The 20,001-nt window shown below is 35.8% G+C and overlaps 1 protein-coding gene across 2 annotated transcripts in view; it reads left to right on the top strand.

The window, feature by feature from the left end:
- Window positions 1–17,664, top strand: part of TLL1 (tolloid like 1) — a 256,251-nt gene extending 238,587 nt beyond the window's left edge. For both annotated transcript variants that reach the window (XM_082606006.1, XM_082606005.1), the window contains 3 exons: window positions 9,367–9,580; window positions 16,033–16,283; window positions 17,430–17,664. In XM_082606006.1, coding sequence (XP_082462132.1) covers window positions 9,367–9,580; window positions 16,033–16,283; window positions 17,430–17,564 — 600 coding nt within the window. In that variant the 3' untranslated portion in view covers window positions 17,565–17,664. The remainder of the gene's footprint in view (window positions 1–9,366; window positions 9,581–16,032; window positions 16,284–17,429) is intronic.
- The last annotated feature ends 2,337 nt before the right edge of the window (window positions 17,665–20,001 follow it).

Raw genomic sequence — 20,001 nt, 5'->3', positions numbered from 1 at the left:
TTTTCATTTTGTAATTTTCTTGTTGCTAATTGTGACCTTTTCTTTTTTGCCTAGACAGGTTCCTTTAACATTTATTGTAAAGCTGGTTTGGTGGTGCTGAATTCTTTTAGCTTGTGCTTGTCTGTAAAGTTTCTGATTTCTCCATCAAATCTGAACAAGAACCTTGCTGGGTAGAGTATTCTTGGGTGGAAATTTTTCTCTTTCATCACTTTAAATATATTGTGCCACACCCTTCTGGTCTGCAGAGTTTCTGCTGAAAAAATCAGCTGATAGTCTTATGGGAGTTCCCTTGTATGTTATTTGTTGCTTTCCCCTTGCAACTTTTAATATTCTCTCTTTATCTTTTTGTCATTTTTTAACAGCTTTATTGGAGTATAATTGCTTTACAATGGTGTGTTAGTTTCTGCTTTATAGCAAAGTGAATCAGTTATACATATACATATGTTCCCATATCTCTTCCCTCTTGCATCTCCCTCCCTCCCACCCTCCCTATCTCACCCCTCTAGGTGGTCACAAACCACCAAGCTGATCACCATGTGCTATGTGGCTGCTTCCCGCTGGCTATCTATTTTACGTTTGGTAGTGTATATATGTCCATGCCACTCTCTCACTTTCTCATGGCTTACCCTTCCCCCTCCCCATATCCTCAAGTCCATTCTCTAGTAGGTCTGTGTCTTTATTCCCGTTTTACCCCTAGGTTCTTCATGACTTTTTTTTTTCTTAGATTCCATATATATGTGTTAGCATACGGTATTTGTCTTTCTCTTTCTGACTTAATTCACTCTGTATGACAGACTCTAGGTCCATCCACCTCATTACAAATAGCTCAATTTCGTTGCTTTTTATGGCTGAGTAATATACTACAACCCAATCCAAAAATGGGCAGAAGACTTAAATAGACATTTCTCCAAAGAAGACATACAGACTGCCAACAAACACATGAAAGAATGCTCAACATCATTAATCATTAGAGAAATGCATATCAAAACTAAAATGAGATATCATCTCACACCAGTCAGAATGGCCATCGTCAAAAAAATCTAGAAACAATAAATGCTGGAGAGGGTGTGGAGAAAAAGGAACACTCTTGCACTGCTAATGGGAGTGTGAGTTGGTACAGCCACTATGGAGAACAGTATGGAGGTTCCTTAAAATACTACAAATAGAACTACAATATACCCAGCAATCCCACTACTGGGCATATACCCTGAGAAAACCATAATTCAAAAAGAGTCATGTACCATAATGTTCATACCAGCTCTATTTACAATAGCCAGGAGATGTAAACAACCTAAGTGTCCATGACACTTTTTAAATTATGGTTTTCTCAGGGCATATGCCCAGTAGTGGGATTGCTGGGTCGTATGGTAGTTCTACTTTTAGTTTCTTAAGAATGTCCATACTGTTCTCCATAGTGGCTGTATCAATGTACATTCCCACCAGCAGTGCAAGAGTGTTCCCTTTTCCCCACACCCTCTCCAGCATTTATTGTTTCTAGATATTTTCATGATGGCCATTCTCACCAGTGTGAGATGATATCTCATTGTAGTTTTGATTTGCATTTCTCTAATGATTAATGATATTGAGCATTCTTTCATGTGTCTGTTGGCAATCTGTCTATCTTCTTTGGAGAAATGTCTATTTAGGTCTTCTGCCCATTTTGGGGTTGAGTTGTTTGTTATTTTGTTACTGAGCTTTATGAGCTGCTTGTAAAACTTGGAGATTAATCTTTGTCAGTTGCTTCATTTGCAAATATTTTCTCCAATTCTGAGGGTTGCCTTTTGGTCCTCTTTATGGTTTCCTTTGCTGTGCAAAAGCTTTGAAGTTTCATTAGGTCCCATTTGTTTATTTTTGTTTTTACCTCCATTTCTCTAGGAGATGGGTCAAAAAGGATCTTGCTGTGATTTATGTCATAGAGTGTTCTGCCTATATTTTCCTCTAAGAATTTGATAATTTCTGGCCTTAAATTTAGGTCTTTAATCCATTTTGAGCTTATTTTTGTATATGGTGTTAGGCAGTGTTCTAATTTCATACTTTTACATGTAGCTATCCAGTTTTCCAAGCACCACTTATTGAAGAGGCTGTCTTTTCTCCACTGTATTTTCTTGCCTCCTTTATCAAAGATAAGGTGACCATAAGTGTGTGGGTTTATCTCTGGGCTTTCTATCCTGTTCCATTGATCTATATTTCTGTTTTTGTCCCAGTACTATACTGTCTTCATTACTGTAGCTTTGTAGTATAGTCTGAAGTCAGGGAGCCTGATTCCTCCAGCTCCCATTTTGGTCCTCAAAATTGCTTTGACTCTTCGGGTTCTTTTGTGTTTCCATACAAATTTTGAAATTTTTTTGTACTGGTTCTGTGAAAAATGCCAGTGGTAATTTCATAGGGATTGCATTGAATCTGTAGATTGCTTTGGGTAGTAGAGTCATTTTCACAATGTTGATTCTTCCAATCCAAGAACATGGTACATCTCTCGATCGATTTGTATCATTTTTAATTTCTTTCATCAGTGTCTTATAATTTTCTGCATACAGGTCTTTTGTCTCCTTAGGTAGGTTTATTCCTAGATATATTATTCTTTTTGTTGCAATGGTAAATGGGAGTGTTTTCTTAATTTCACTTTCAGATTTTTCAACATTAGAGTATAGGATTGCCAGAGATTTCTGTGCATTAATTTTGTATCCTGCTACTGTACCAAATTCAATTGGCTCCAGTAGTTTTCTGGTATCATCTTTAGGATTCTCTATGTATAATATCATGTCATCTGCAAACAGTGACATCTTTATTTCTTCTTTTCCAATTTGGATTCCTTTTATTTCTTTTTCTTCTCTGAGTGCTGTGGCTAAAACTTCCAAAACTATGTTGAATAAGAGTGGTGAGAGTGGGCAAGCTTTTCTTGTTCCTGCTCTTAGTGGAAATGGTCTCAATTTTTCACCATTGAGGATGATATTGGCTGTGGGTTTATCATATATGGCCTGATTATGTTGAGGAAAGTTCCCTCTATGCCTACTTTCTCCAGGGTTTTTTATCATAAATCCATGTTGAATTTTGTCAAAATCTTTCTCTGCATCTATTGAGATGATCATATGCTTTTTCTCCTTCACTTTGTTAATATGGTGTATCACGTTGATTGATTTGCGTATATTGAAGAATCCTTGCATTCCTGGAATAAACCCCACTCGATCATGCTGTATGATCCTTCTAATGTGCTGTTGGATTCTGTTTGCTAGTATTTGATTGAGGATTTTTGCATCTATGTTCATCAGTGATATTGGCCTGTAGTTTTCTTTCTTTGTGTCATCTTTGTCTGGTTTTGGCATCAGGGTGATGGTGGCCTCGTAGAATGAGTTTCAGAGTGTGCCTCCCTCTGCTATATTTTGGAGGAGTTTGAGAAGGATAGGTATCAGCTCTTTTCTAAATGTTTGATAGAATTCGCCTGTGAAGCCATCTGGTCCTGGGTTTTTGTTTGTTGGAAGATTCTTAATCACAGTTTTAATTTCAGTGCTTGTGATTGGTCTGCTCATATTTTCTATTTCTTCCTGATTCAGTCTTGACAGGTTGTGCATTTCTAGGAATTTGTCCATTTTTTCTGGGTTGTCCATTTTATTGGCATAGAGCTGCTTGTAGTAATCTCTTATGATCTTTTGTATTTTTGCAGTGTCACTTGTTACTTCTTTTTCATTTCTAATTCTATTGATTTGAGTCTTCTCCCTTTTTTTCTTGATGAGTCTGGCTAATGGTTTATCAATTTTGCTTATCTTCTCAAAGGACCAGCTTTTAGTTTTATCAGTCTCTGTTATCATTTCCTTCATTTCTTTTTCATTTATTTCTGATCTGATCTTTATGACATCTTTCCTTCTGCTAACTTTGGGGGGTTTTTGTTCTTCTTTCTCTAATTGCTTTAGGTGCAAGGTTAGGTTGTTTATTTGAGATGTTTCCTGTTTCTTAAGGTAGGATTGTATTGCTATAAACTTCCCTCTTAGAATTGCTTTTGCTGCATCCCATAGGTTTTGGGTCATCGTGTCTCCATTGTTATTTGTTTCTAGGTATTTTTTGATTTCCTCTTTGATTTCTTCAGTGATCACTTGATTATTTAAGTAGTGTATTGTTTAGCCGACATGTGTTTGTATTTTTTACAGATCTTTTCCTGGAATTGATATCTGGTCTCATAGCATTGTGGTTGGAAAAGATACTTGATACAATTTCAATTTTCTTAAATTTACCAAGGCTTGATTTGTGACCCAAGATATGATCTATCCAGGAGACTGTTCCATGACCACTTGAGAAAAATATGTATTCTGTAGTTTTTGAATGGAATGTCCTATAAATATCAATTAAGTCCATCTTGTTTAATGTACCATTTAAAGCTTGTGTTTCCTTATTTATTTTCATTTTGGATGTTCTGTCCATTGGTGAAAGTGGGGTGTTAAAGTCCCCTACTCTGATCGTGTTTCTGTCGATTTCCCCTTTTATGGCTGTTATTATTTGCCTTATGTATTGGGGTGCTCCTATGTTGGGTGCTTAAATATTTACAATTGTTATATCTTCTTCTTGGATCGATCCCTTGATCATTATGTAGTGTCCTTCTTTGTCTCTTATAATAGTCTTTATTTTAAAGTCTATTTTGTGTGATATGAGAATTGTTACTCCAGCTTTCTTTTGTTTTCCATTTATGTGGAATATCTTTTTCCATCCCGTCACTTTCAGTCTATATGTGTCCCTAGGTCTGAAGTCGTCTCTTGTAGAGAGCATATATATTGGTCTTTTTCTTGCTTGCATTCAGCCAGTTTGTGTCTTTTGGTGGGAACATTTATGCATTTACATTTAAGGTAATTATCGATATGTATCTTCCTATTCCCATTTTCTTAATTGTTTTGGGTTTGTTATTGCAGCTCTTTTCCTTCTCTTGTGTTTCTTGCCTAGAGAAGTTCCTTAGCATTTGTTGTAAAGCTGGTTTGGGGGTGCTGAACTCTCTCAGCTTTTGCTTGTCTGTAAAGATTTTAATATTTCCATCAAATCTGAATGAGATCCTTGCTGGGTAGAGTAATCTTGTTTGTATGTTTTTCTCCTTCATCACTTTAAATATGTCTTGCCACTCCCTCTGGCTTGCAGAATTTCTCCTGAAAGATCAGCTGTTAACCTTATGGGGATTCCCTTGTGTGTTATTTGTTGTTTTTCCCTTGCTGCTTTTAATATGTTTTCTTTGTACTTAATTTTTGACAGTTTGATTAATATGTGTCGTGGCGTGTTTCTCCTTGTGTTTATCCTGTATGGGACTCTCTGTGCTTTCTGGACTTGATTAACTATTTCTTTTCCCATATTAAGGAAGTTTTCAACTCTAATCTCTTTGAAAATTTTCTCAGTCCCTTTCTTTTTCTCTTCTTCTTCTGGGACCCCTATTATCCGAATGTTGGTGCATTTAATGTTGTCCCAGAGGTCTCTGAGACTGTCCTCTTTTCTTTTATTCTTTTTTATTTATTTTGTTCTGCAGTAGTTATTTCCACTATTTTATTTCCAGGTCACTTACCCATTATTCTGCCTCAGTTATTCTTCTATTGATCCCTTCTAGAGTATTTTCAATTTCACTTATTGTGTTGTTCATCGTTGCTTGTTTCCTCTTTAGTTCTTCTAGATCCTTGTTTATTGTTTCTTGCATTTTCTCTATTCTATTTCCAAGATTTTGTATCATATTTAGTATCATTATTCTGGATTCTTTTTCAGGTAGACTGCCTATTTCCTCTTCATTTTTTAGGTTTTGTGGTTTTTTGCCTTGCTCCTTCATCTGCTGTGTTTTTTTCTGCCTTCTCATTTTGCTTATCTTACTTTTTTGGGGTCTCCTTTTTGCAGGCTGCAGGTTTGTTGTTCCCGTTGTTTTGGGTGTCTGTCCCCAGTGGCTAAGGTTCGTTCAGTGGGTTGTGTAGGCTTCCTGGTGAAGGGGACTAGTGCCTGTGTTCTGGTGGATGAGGCTCTATCTTGTCTTTCTGGTGGGCAGGTCTACAAATGGTGGTATGTTTTGGGGTGTCTGTGGCCTTATTATGATTTCAGGCAGCCTCTCTGCTAATGTGTGGGGTTGTGTTCCTGTCTTGCTAGTTGTTTGTCATAGGGTGTCCAGCACTGTAGCTTGCTGGTCGTTGAGTGACTTTGTGTCTTGGTGTTGAGATCGTGATCCCTGCGAGATTTTCACCATTTGTTATTACGTGGAGCTGGGAGGTCTCTTGTGAACCAGTGTCTTGAAGGTGGCTTTCCCACCTCAGTGACACAGCCCTGATGCCTGACTGGAACACCAAGAACCTTTCATCCACACAGCTCTGAATAAAAGGGAGAAAATATAGAAAGAAAGAAAGAAGATAGGAAGAAAGAAAGAAAGAAAGAAAGGATAAATTAAAATAAACTAAGATAAAATGAAATAAAGTTATTAAAATAAAAAATAATTATTAAGAATTAAAAAAAATTTTAATAAAAAAAACGGTCAGACAGAACTCTAGAACAAATGGTGAAAACAAAGCTATACAGACAAAATCTCACACAGAAGCATACACATACACACTCACAAAAAGAGGAAAAGGGGAAAAAATTATATATCTTGCTCTCAAAGTCCACTTCCTCAATTTGGGATTATTCGTTCTCTATTCAGGTATTCCACGGATGCAGGGCACATCAAGCTGATTTTGGAGATTTAATCCAGTGCTCCTGAGGCTGCTGGGAGAAATTTCCCTTTCTCTTCTTTGTTTGCACAGCTTTCCATGTTCAGCTTTGATTTTGGCCCCGCTTCTGTGTGTAGGTTGCCTGAGGGCGCCTGTTCTTCACTCAGACAGGACAGGTTTAAAGGAGCAGCTGATTAGGGGTCTCTGGCTCACTCAGGCTGGGTGGAGGGAGGGGTACGGATGCAGGGTGAGCCTGAAGTGGCAGAGGCTGGCATGACGTTGCCGCAGCCTGAGGCACACCTTGCGTTCTCCAGGGGAAGTTTTCCCTGGATCACGGGACACTGGCAGTGACAGGCTGCACAGGCCCCTGGGAGGGGAGGTGTGGAGAGTGACCTGTGCTCGCACACAGGCTTCTTGATGGTGGCAGCATCAGCCTTAGCGTCTCATGCCCATCTCTGGGGTCTGTGATGATAGCCACGGCTCGCGCTTATCTCTGGAGCTCCTTTAAGCAGCGCTCTTAATCCCCTCTCCTTGCGCACCAGGAAACAAAGGGGGAAGAAAAAGTCTCTTGTCTCTTAGGCAAGTCCAGACTTTTTCCCGGACTCCCTCCCGGCCAGCTGTGGCGTACTAGCCCCCTTCAAGCTGTGTTCACGCCACCATTCCTCTCCCTGCTTTCTGACTGAAGCCCAAACTTCAGCCCCCAGCCCCCGCCTGCCCCAGGGGGTGAGCAGACAAGCCTCTCAGGCTGGTGAATGCTGGTCGGCACCGTTTCTCTGTGCAGGAATCTCTCCACTTTGCCCTCTGCCCCGCTGTGGCTGAGCTCTTCTCTGTGGCTCTGAAGCTCCCCCCTCCACCACTGGCATTCTCCACCCACGTAGGAGCTTCCTAGTGTGTGTAAACCTTTCCTCCTTCACAGTTCCGTCCCACTGGTGCAGGTCCCGTCCCTATTCTTTTGTATCTGTTTATTCTTTTTTCTTTTGCCCTATCCAGGTACGTGGGGAGTTTCTTGCCTTTTGGAAGGTCTGAGGTCTTCTGCCAGCGTTCAGTAGGTGTTCTATAGGAGTTGTTCCACGTGTAGATGAATTTCTGATGTATCTGTGGGGAGGAAGGTGATCTCCGCGTCTTACTCTTCCGCCATCTTCCCCCTCACCTCAAGTTATAACATTTTAATTTATGTTTTTAAGTAGGGCACAGTGGAATGGGACATGAGAGATCAACCCTCTTCCTTTTCTTTTGTCTCTTCACTCTTTTCTCCTACTCCCTAAGTAATATAAATTGCTTCCTTCATTTTTTCCCTTACTCCTCTAAAGTCAGAAATGAGAGCAGATGATAGTGTGGTTGGAATTGATAAATGTGATCAACAGTGAGGGAGAACCAGTCTTAGTCACTTTTTTCTTTCAAAAATACAAAATGTATGCTTTAAATTGAGAATTATAATCACATCACAAAACTGCATTAAAGAAAACATGTATGGGCTTCCCTGGTGGTGCCGTGGTTGAGAGTCCGCCTGCTGATGCAGGGGACATGGGTTCGTGCGCCGGTCCGGGAAGATTCCACATGCCGCGGAGCTGCTGGGCCCGTGAGCCATGACCGCTGGGCCTGCGCGTCTGGAGCCTGTGCTCTGCAATGGGAGAGGCCACAACAGGGAAAGGCCACAACATTGAGAGGCCCGCGTACCATGAAAAAAAAAAAGAAAAAGAAAACATGTATGTAGAAAGTTTATCTACAAATATTTATGCTGTATGGATTGTAGCAAAATTATTACATTTTCAAGCATATTTTATATTTCCTCCAATTAATTTTAATTTTTTTTAGCTGTGCTCTACAGACTTAAGTAGGAGTGATGGTTTATTTCTTGAATGTATGATCCTTTTATGAGGAATGGAAAAAGCCTTAATTGGCAATGGCAATTAACCTAGAATCCCTGGAATTATTAATAGTTTGGACAATTACTATTTTCAGTCAGTCTCAGTTAAACTTTCCATTGTTATATTTAATGAGTTAAATATTTAATAAACTTTTATTTTAAGAATTTGCTACACATAAAAAAGCATACTGAAGTTTGCAAGACTCCAAATATTAAAATAAGTCTACCATCTCTCTGAAAAGTTAATTAAAAATAATCTAGCTTAAAGTCATATTAGTGTTTTCTAATAATATGGGTTGTAAGATCTAAATAAAGAAATGTATAATGAAAAATCCCTTTGTGTTATGTATTCTATTAAGATTTACTACATTTAATTTTTGTGAAAATAATTACTTGTTTAATTATTTTATGGGGTTTTCTTTTTAGTTTAAGTGCTCAGTGGTATGATGATGTTCAGTAGTTTATGATCATTAACACCAGAAGGAATCATTTTTTAAATATAATTGTTTAAAATTTTCTGATGCATTAAGAATAAAATCAGAATAAAATATAAATTGTTATTATAATCTAAATTCTGGAGTAGACTTAATTGCAATAGTAGAATTAGTTGCAATAGTCAAATAGTACAATAGAATTTCACGTGAAGTTATTACATTGTTTTCTTCATTATAAAGTCTTCCTAGAGACTTTATATTCTATTGATTTCACGCCCCTTTCAATAATGTGCTAGATGGACTGAATGATTTGCATGGTCTGGACATATTATTGTTCTGTATTTCTGCTCCAAAGAAAAGAACCCATTTTGAGTGATATGTGGCTTTTTAATTTTTTTCCTCTTTCTTTCTTTTTTAATAGATCTTTAGTGAATTTGAGATTGAGCAGCATCAAGAATGTGCTTATGATCATTTGGAAGTATTTGATGGAGAAACGGAAAAATCACCAATTCTTGGACGACTGTGTGGCAACAAGATACCAGAGCCCCTTGTGGCTACTGGAAATAAAATGTTTGTTCGGTTTGTTTCTGATGCATCTGTTCAGAGAAAAGGCTTTCAAGCCACACATTCTACAGGTCAGTAAATTAGGAGATGCTTCTCTTTTCTGAGTAAGATCCAAGTTTCTCTTCTAGTGTGTGCAGGGGATCTATAACAGGATTATAAATGAATCAGAAGAAGTCTCATTGAAGCACTGTGTGAAATATTTGAGAACCACATAGCATCCTAACTAAATATCTTTGTAGCTGTTGAACTAATTAAAAGAAACACAATAGTTTGATTTGATTCATGTTCAGTGTGGTATGATCAAGAAGAACTATCTCTAAATATTTATATGGTGTATTCCATGTTACCGTTAGCTGTTTGATTTATATGTTATATTTAACAGATAGAAATCTATAGCAATTCAAAAAATTTTGTTTTTGCTAAAATCCTACTTGTTTAGCTAACTTTCACATTAATATATTTTTGTAAACCAGATTTGGAATTTAACTCTCTGTTTTACAGACCCTTATTTTTTTCCCTTTTATTTGGTAGGCAACATAATCTTTTCCCTAATCCTAATCCCTAATTTGATTCTTACAGATTCCAGCTGTAATGGAAGTCTTTAAGAAATAAAATACAATTTAGAAAAATATGGAAAATTTTAAGCAAAAATGTCAAATAACTTTTTTATAATTTGGAGCGAATTTATAATATATTCCATAAATGTCCAGTAAATATCCTTTTTTTTATTCAGTTAAAAGAAAAAAAAAAATCAATCATATTTACTGAAATCATTTAGCTTATAGTGACACCTAGTGGCAGTTCTAATGCCAAAACTATTGAGACAAATTTATCTTGTAAAATGCAGTATAATAGGCTACAAATTCATCAATGGAACAATTTTAGTGCAGTAATTTTTGTCATGGTTTCCTGATTATTGTTTTCTCCTTTTACTTCCCTTTTATTTTAGAAATCATAACTTTATTCCATTGTCCAATATTATTTTCCACTCTAGTATATTCTATTATGAACATTAGATTTATATTGAAGTCTATTTGTGAGAAAGTCAATATTGTCTGATTCATGCTAGTAATGACTGGCCTCATAAATAATACAAAGTAGTTATTTCTCATTATTAATATATTCTGGTTTGAGAAAAATCTTTCATGGATTAAAATTTTCATACTAATGAAGGATTTTTTTATACACTTGACGTTTGTTCTTTAAATATTTTCCTGATAACTTGTCACACATTGAAGGAATGGAAAAACTGGAATCCTATGACTTGATCAATATTTTTCTGAAGCACAGAGTTAATGGCACAATTTTTTAAATAATCGTGGCTGTCACAGGTTCTAAGAATGAAGTGTAAAAGTATGTTATCAAAATTCTTGAAATAGCTGATACACTATTTTTAAATTACTTACCTATAAATTCCTCTTAGTTTAAAACCTACTTTTATAGTTTCTCTTTTTATCTTTACCTTTACCTTAAATCTCAAGTTTTCTTGCAGCTATATAACTCCATGACTCCTTAATTTGCACAGCCTCTGATCTGGACCCTATTTCAGTGTTTGTATTACCATTTAGAATCCACTCTTAGGATCTAATTGTCTTATCATAGAGATCATATATTGAAATCCAGTTGTATATATAGCATGCATTTGATATTTCAGGCACATACATATACTTAATATAAATTACATACATTGAGTTCTCAAAAGAGCCATATGATGTATGAATTATTACTTTTATCTTCAGATAAAGAAATTTAAAATCTGAAGGATTAATTAATTTGCAGAGACTTCTAAAATAATATCAAAGCCTGGATTTTATCCTAATTCTGTTTCCAATTCTCATGTACTTTCTACTATGGTATATTTTCTTTTAACATAAACATTTTGAATTAGGAAGAAAACCAATACAAAACTGGATCACTGTTAATTGAAACAATAGAGACTGAATGCTTCCTTATTTGTCTTAATCAAATCTTCTGTTCCAACTATCCAACTGAATAGGCTCATTTTTTCTCCCTGTTCAGTTCAAATCCATTCAAATACCCACGTGAGCAGCCTCGATCATAATTTGTAGGCAAAACATGATTCGGTCCTGTCATCTCAGAAATGAGGATTTTGAGACTAAGACTCAAATGAAACCGAAGTATCACAAAAAATAAGTTAGAATTAGAGTCCTATTTTTTTTTATTAGTTTCTGCTTTATAACAAAGTGAATCAGTTATACATATACATCTGTTCCCATATCCCTTCCCTCTTGCGTCTCCCTCCCTCCCACCCTTCTTATCCCACCCCTCTAGGTGGTCACAAAGCACGGAGCTGATCTCCCTCTGCTATGCGGCTACTTCCCACTACCTATCTACCTTACGTTTGTTAGTGTATATATGTCCATGCCTCTCTCTCGCTTTGTCACAGCTTACCCTTCCCCCTCCCCATATCCTCAAGTCCATTCTCTAGTAGGTCTCTGTCGTTATTCCTGTCTTACCCCTAGGTTCTTCATGACATCTTTTTTTCTTAAATTCCTTATATATGTGTTAGCATAGTTTGACTTACTTCAGAAAGAGAAAGACAAATACCGTATGCTAACACATATATATGGAATTTAAGGGAAAAATGTCATGAAGAACCTAAGGGTAAGACAGGAATAAAGACACAGACCTACTTGAGAATGGACTTGAGGATATGGGGAGGGGGAAGGGTAAGCTGTGACAAAGCGAGAGAGAGGCATGGACATATATACACTACCAAACGTAAGGTAGATAGATAGTGGGAAGCAGCCGCATAGCACAGGGAGATCAGCTCGGTGCTTTGTGACCGCCTGGAGGGGTGGCCTCCCAACTCCTGCTCATTTGTGCTCGGCAAAACTTTTGGCATTACCTGTTTGTGTGTTTGCTTGTCTATTTCACATGTAAATTTTTGCTCTCACTTAAGCAGCTGTCTTTGAATTTTCTGGGTAGATTTTATTTACACTGTTACTTTCAAGTAGCCATACATGCTGAAATATTCTTAGGTACTGCTTACTATTTATTTCTTTTGAAAGCTTTCTCTTTAACAAGTTTATTCCACAGTCTTTCATGAAATATTTATTTGGTACCTGCTTTGAATAGACACTGTAAAGTATTAGTAATTCATAGCAAAAAATTAGGAATTTTGTGGGAACTTATGAGAAAACAGAAGGAATTCCTGCCTTTTGACAGCTATAGTCTGATAAGTTAAACTTATGATTTTCAGTCAGTTTTTACCACCAAGACAGCCAAGTCCAGTACCACATCTGTCAATTTATGCTAAATGTATAAAGCATTTATTCATTATTTAATGTTTTCTAGAATACATGTAACTTTTATTAAGGGGCCCTGAAGTATACATTTTAATTTGCTTGAGTAAATTTATATTTCTATATACAATTTTAATTTTATCCATAAGGAAAGCTTCTAATACTATGAAGTTTGAAATTAGGTGAAGAGAAATATTAATATTGCTTTATAGGTTTTTTTTTACAAGTAATACTATCCAAATCATTGGGAAATGGACTTTATTGGAAAAAGTCCCTTTTTCCTCTAAAGGTAGGTCCAAATTCTAAAAGTCCCAATTTATTTTAATCAGGTAACAAATGTTGTTAGGCCAGCCTTAGATAAACTATTGAAGAAAAAAACTCAGTAAAAAAAGTAATAACCTATATATTCTCTCAGAGGATAAGGCTATAATACAGAAAAAGAGGGGGAGTGTGGAGAGAAAATATTTTAAAACATGGCATGTCAGGTAGGACTTTATTCTGCAGCAGAAAGCATCATCCTAATTTTAAAATCTAATAATATATTATTAGGCTCCTTAGAAATTATTTTGATAGAACTTAATTAAATTATAGTGCCTACTAAAAGCATTTATTGCTCAAATTACAGGCCCTCACAGGGATTTAACACTTTACCAGGAAATGAACAAAAGTCTTTCCAAATTAAAACGAGGACCACCCTTTCTGAAACATTTTAAGTCACTTAATTGTAGTTTAAGTCATTTGTTTGGAGTATTGTCATTTTCTAGAAGTTTTCAATAAAATCAAATAATGATGCCTCACATTTCAGATTCACAAAGGCTTTGTGAAATCTCTTTTTTGTTTAAATACTTCATTTCTTTCTTGATTTCTGTTCTGATCTGGGGTTGACAGAGAATTGTCTCCTCTGGATCCAATTTGTTTTGCTACTTTGTTTCTCTAAAGTAGGCACACAGAAGCCAGTGCCTCTCCCACAGTCCGCCCCTTCCTGGGTTGTGGAATAAAAGTAATACAAGTGCTAACAGTTGTAAACAAATCACTCAATTATATCAAACTTTGAGAATAAGTCGAATTTTTAAAATATCTGTAAATAAGATTACACTGGTTTATATATTTATATATTGAATTCAGAAATACTTTCACAAAATATTTTACTGGCCTTCAAAAATATAATCCTTCCTTTCTGAAAACAGATTAATAGTGCTTTAAATTGTTTTTCAACTTTTCTGGCTTTTCTTTTCATGCCTGAGTGGATCTCTAGGAGTATAGATGGTGGCATTTAGATATTCTGACTAGAAAATAATAACAAAATGATGATTGTGTATACTTATATGGCTTTTCCTATGTGCAAGTTATCCTTCAATTATTTTACATATATTAACCTATCACTCTTCATCTAGACCCTATCATTTGAGTACTATGTATGATCCCCAATTTAGGAATGAAGTGGGGGACAAAATCCCACAGCTGATGAAGCACAGAGCTCAGATTTGTACCCAGGCCATTTAGCTGTGGAGTTCTGTCACAGGGAGAGGACAATAATTCTTGGAATTACTGGAATAAGAGAAGCACCGTCGTGGGAAAGGAAGGATGCTTGGCTTCCAGTCTGTGACACTTAAGAGATGATTCCTAAGACTGATCAGATTTGCAGCTTTCCAGGGTGGTTCTAAGCACATGTGTTTCTTCACATGTTTACATTTGTAATTGTGGCACCTACATCAATAGATTGTGCAAGACACCCCACCTACCATCTGGAAGACAAAGGAACATCATTTAACATGATGGGGAAGCCATTCTCATGATTGAAACCATAGTTGGACGTGTGACAATGCCCATAGTTTTGGTTGAGCCTACTTGTATTCAGACACATCTAGATGGGGTTTCATCCTGGGAATTCAGAAATATTTTGTTACTTAAAATCACCAAACCACAATGTGGGTAAATCATATACAAATCTGAAAAATCTAAGAATTTTAGCTGTCCTAATTCACATTCACTGGGTGCTGCCAAGGACAATCTGGTCACAGATGACCACACCAGGGTTACAATTGTGTTTTGATAACCAGAGGCTTAGATGTCCAAATCTTTCCTCATTGGATTTTTGTTTTTGTTCCCTCCCAACTCATACCAGTTTTCTTGGGACTTTCCTGGTTTTAGTACTGAAATTACTGTTTCCCAGGAACCTCTCAGTCATTGGCAAATAAGGGCAGAAAAAACTCTACTTTCCCCTGACACTTTTCATATCCCTTTCTTTTTCTCCCTATCCCCAGCCATATGTTTGTATGTGTACTTGGTTGGAGGAGACATTGTAGACTGCCTCTACAATTTATTCTCTAGTCATTGTAAAATCTGAGGGCTCAGACTACAAAGAGTTCCTGAGAAAATTTTGAAAATTTTGATTCTCTAAATTACATTAACCGTAAATTTTATGCAGGCTTATATATTTCTTTGGTATGTTTACCTCTAATGACAAAAGTAGTAACTAGTAAAGCCTATATTTATTAATATCTCTCTGAAAAAGCCATAAAAAGAGCATTTAAAATTCCTTTGTTTATTAAAAACACAAAATATAACTGACAATGTTCTGGAACTACAAAAATAACTACAATTAATGATGTGTGTATGCTTTTCCCAACCAAGTTAGATAAATATTTCTACCTAAGTAAAGTAATACTGGTCTGTATATTCTATGCAGAGAGTTCTATATGACACACATACACATACAGGAGTTTCATATATTTTATTGATCTTTAAGTTATTTCTTATTCCTTTGGATTCTGGGTTCTTAAATTATTAAGATTAAACTCAAATTAAGACACTGACCTTTTTTCCATGAAAACAGTTATTCAAGACTGAAAACAACATGAGATATAACAATAAAAAATGCATTGAGAGCTACTATATGGCAGGTAATATTTTAAGTGATTTTCGTGTGTTAATTAAATCCTCAAAACCCACTAAGATTGGTACTATTATTATCATCTGCACTTTACTCTTGACCATTTTACCCTATGGATCAGAGAAGTGATGTCACTTATCCAAAGTCACTGAGCTAGTAGGTATGGAGCTGAAATTCCAACCCAACAGTGTCTTTAGGGTCTATAACAGTACCCACTATGCCATCTGAATCTTCAAATATAGGTAACATAACTGATGGTTGAAATGAATACAGAAGTTAGAGAGTGATCCGACTATATTAAAAGAGAAATTTGAATTGTTAAAGCTCATTGAGCTCACTTATTTCATTTTTCTTTCCGGAGCAGAGTGTGGTGGCAGACTGAAAGTGGAATCAAAACCCAGAGATCTGTACTCACATGCTCAGTTTGGTGATAACAACTACCCAGGACAAGTTGACTGTGAATGGCTGTTAGTGTCAGAACGGGGCTCTCGACTCGAGTTATCCTTCCAGATTTTTGAAGTGGAAGAAGAAGCCGACTGTGGCTATGACTATGTTGAGCTCTTTGACGGTCTCGATTCAACAGCGGTGGGGCTTGGTCGATTCTGTGGATCAGGGGTAAATACAGTACGAGCAGGATAGCATAGACATGATAAAAATGCCTATAAATTGGTGAATGATATGTGTAACATATGCAAACCAGCAGTGCTTTTACAAAATGGCTTGACAAGTTATAACATGCCTCTTCTTCCCTTACTTCTCCATCTCTAATGAATTTGCTCAATAATATTGAATAAGACAGATGAACTCAATAGCTATAATTTCTTGTTACTGTCCACATTCTAAATTTTTTAATTCATTTTTATTGTGCAATAAATATTTAAATGTTTAATTATCTAAAAGCAATATGCCTAAATACACACATTTGACAATTTTCTAAGCTTCATAAATTAAAGCATAAAGCAAAAAGAATATGCACATCATTGGCATTCCTCTCTCAACAATATATTTGATAAGTGACAGTATCTACCATTGGTGTGGGGGGTTAGCCGGTACTATTGAATGTTGCTCCATTGCAGTGGGCACAGGATGGAGTACCAAACATAGGTCAGAGGGTGTCAACATGAGAAATAAGAAACAGGAAAGCTTAAGGTTTTCTCAATGCTTTTCCCCCAGGATTCACTGCATTAATATCAAATGTTCTTCTGAATACATATTTTGTTCTGAAGATATTAGTCCCATTTTTCAAATGTCTACCAGTGACTATTTCTTAAATAATATTGAACTCCTGTCCAAATAGCTACTGAAATGAAACAAAAATTATTCTTGGTACTTAGATTATTAAAGCAAGAAAGAATGGACGATTTGGATTCTGGAAGTGGCTCTGCCTCAGAGCACCTTCTGAAATAGATTTAATGTCCCTTTATCCTCTGTGAACCTCACTTTAATTACTTGTAAATCAAAGGAAATTGGCTTAAAATTTTGGGAAAATTTTAAAATCCAAGTTCCATAACTTGGAAATAGACTTAATTATGTTCAAAGCTCAGCTATATCACTGATCAGCCTTGTGATCTTGAGCATGTCATCTGTTCTCTGAAACTCAAGTTTTCTCATCTGTAAAATAAAGTCACTCTTATCCACTTTTCAATGTTGTTGGGAGGTTTAAATTATATACCAAAAAAATTCCCAAACATGAATTACATTGAAGAAAAAATAATTCATTCTTGTTGTTTGTTTATTTGTTTTGTTTGTTTTTGTCTTCAGCCACCAGAAGAGCTCTATTCAATTGGTGATACAGTTTTAATTCATTTTCACACTGATGACACAATCAGCAAGAAAGGATTTCATATAAGATACAAAAGCATCAGATATCCAGATACCACGCATACCAAAAAATAACACCAAAACCTCCATCAAAACATAAAGGAATGGGCATAATGGAAAGAAGATGTATTCTTTTTTAAATGAAGATTTTAGCACAAAGTTTTATATAATGAGTTTGAGCAGAAGAAAACTGCAAGACCAGAATTATCTCTATACTAAAAGAGAAGTTTCCAAGCTAACCCTGATCAACATTACCAGGATATCTGAACTTCATTCTTGACAGGATAAATATAAATAAAGTTGGTGAAAGGGCATCTCATGCTTCAAAGAAGACTTCACAATCCTTTGTTCACAGCTCACCATAGCTGCTTCACAATTCAGACAGTCTCATTCAGGGTCTGTGACCCTGCAGAGTGTCCTTTTTGACAATTTTTCAATATATGGGAAAAGTAAAATGAACTCGCAGGTCATAAACTGGAACAGTCTCTCCTTGTATCTTAGGATAATTGCTTTGACTTTGCATCTTGAAGACAGTGTAAACCAGACCCATATAAGTTGTTGTGAAGTGGGAGTCTCTTGAGGGTGGTTTATACTTTAAATGTGGGTATGACCAATGCTTGGAAACTGGAATATTTCAGCTTCATTATTTTCACTTGCAGGCTAAATTTACCTCTTTGAAACATAAATGATCTCGAGACCACTTCATTTTTGTGACATTCTGACAAGTTTGAAATGTCAATACTGTCTATCATTGCAGTTAATTCTAGATATCATTTATTTAAGTGCTGGAAAATGCCCAGTTGATTGGTAAACTCAGTTCTTTCAGTGAAAGTGCTGTCTTTTCATACCAAATTCAAGAAGCCTTGTGAGGTCTTATGAACTTGATGAGACAACTCCCAACAGGTGTGAACAAGATTCTTCTAAGTGACTGCCTGGATGGTTCATACTCAAGTTCCACTGCTGCTATTGTCTTTCTTTTGTTGTTGATCTGTTGTAGTTGTTAACGTTGATGTTGTCATGGTTAATGTATTTTTTTTTTAATGAAATGAAATGAAGTGGAAGTAGGCCTTGTTAGAATTGAAAGGTCTCTTTCTTTCTCTTCCTTGAAATCAGTTTTTTTTAAATGCAATGTTGAAAAAAAAGGATTTGTTTCTGAAAGACTTTCCATGGTGCTATTCCATAAACATTTTTTTAAACAAAGTTTTTGACCTTTGAGCCAACCACCTGTAGACTATGAATGTCTCTGGCTGGCTGGTAGCACTTGAAGACTAAAGACTTAATGTATCAAGAGTATATCATTGCAAGGGCAACACTTGTCCTGTGGAACAACTGCTTATATTGCCTTAGAATTCTTTCACATGATCGAGCAGATCCTCCTAAGAGACACAACTTTTGAAAAGTTGAACATAACAGTGTATGTTAATTAGCATTTCTATGAGGAAAATCTATTTCTGTGACTGAGAGCATTGGATATAAGTATGGTGACCTGCTTTTACTGTAGAAAATGAATTTTCTGCTTTAAAGGCAGGTTTTTTAAAAAATATTAATGTATGTATATGTGAGGTTGTCTGAATGAGTGGAGTTACGAGGAGATGAATAGTAGTGGGTGGTTGAAAAGTTTAAATTTACGTGCCAAGTTCTACTAAAATCCTATTTAAAGTAGCACCTTTCATAGAACGTTTCATGGACAAATAATGGGAACTCCTAATTATTATCAACCCCATTTAAAAAAGGCTCCTTCCTTCAGAGAAACTCTATTTTCATATTTTTTGATGTTGATATAGATTGCTATATGAAGTAGCTTTTGTTCTGTTACCTGTCCATGAACATTCAACATTTAATAAAATTGAGAATTTTTCTTCATTTTACAAAATTAAACTATACACACAGATTTAGCTTATTTGTTTTTTTTTTTTTTGTCATTGTTGCCTTGGAAATCTTTTCTTGCATATGAATTTTATTATGTAAATACATTTTTTAAACCAATCTTTTGATCTTACTGAATGTTACTTTGGAAATGTATAGCTAACGCCTGCAATATAATGAGCTTTTTAGTGGAGCTGATTTATTCCAGTAACTCTTCTATATTTTTTTTCACTAATCTCCAGTTAGCCAAAATATAGGAAATGGGAATTAGAGGAGAAAAAAAGCATTAACACCTAATATACTACACTGTGCCCAGCCCAGTACTAGGCACATACACTAGCTCTTCTTAACATTTATGCTACCCTTTGAGAACAGTGGTGATGTTCTCATTTTGTGGTTTATGAACTGAGACTCAAAGAAGGCATATAATTTTCCCAGGGTCACAGTGTAAAGTTAGATGTTAAAACCCAGATTGTCTGATATAAAAATCTGTGTTTGTTCTACAAAATGTAATAGAATCAATTTTGACCTATATAAATAGTAGATATATTTTATGATGAAACTTCTCCACATAAAGTCAATTTTAGAGGTGAATTACAGTAAAACTTTCAGGATAAGCATTGTTCCTTTCAGTAATAGCATGACA

The sequence above is a fragment of the Mesoplodon mirus genome (genome assembly GCF_964341445.2).
Source record: "Mesoplodon mirus genome assembly, chromosome: 2".
NCBI lineage: Eukaryota > Metazoa > Chordata > Mammalia > Artiodactyla > Ziphiidae > Mesoplodon > Mesoplodon mirus.
Note: the sequence above shows the minus strand (reverse complement) of the source record. Positions and strands in the feature narration are given on the sequence as shown.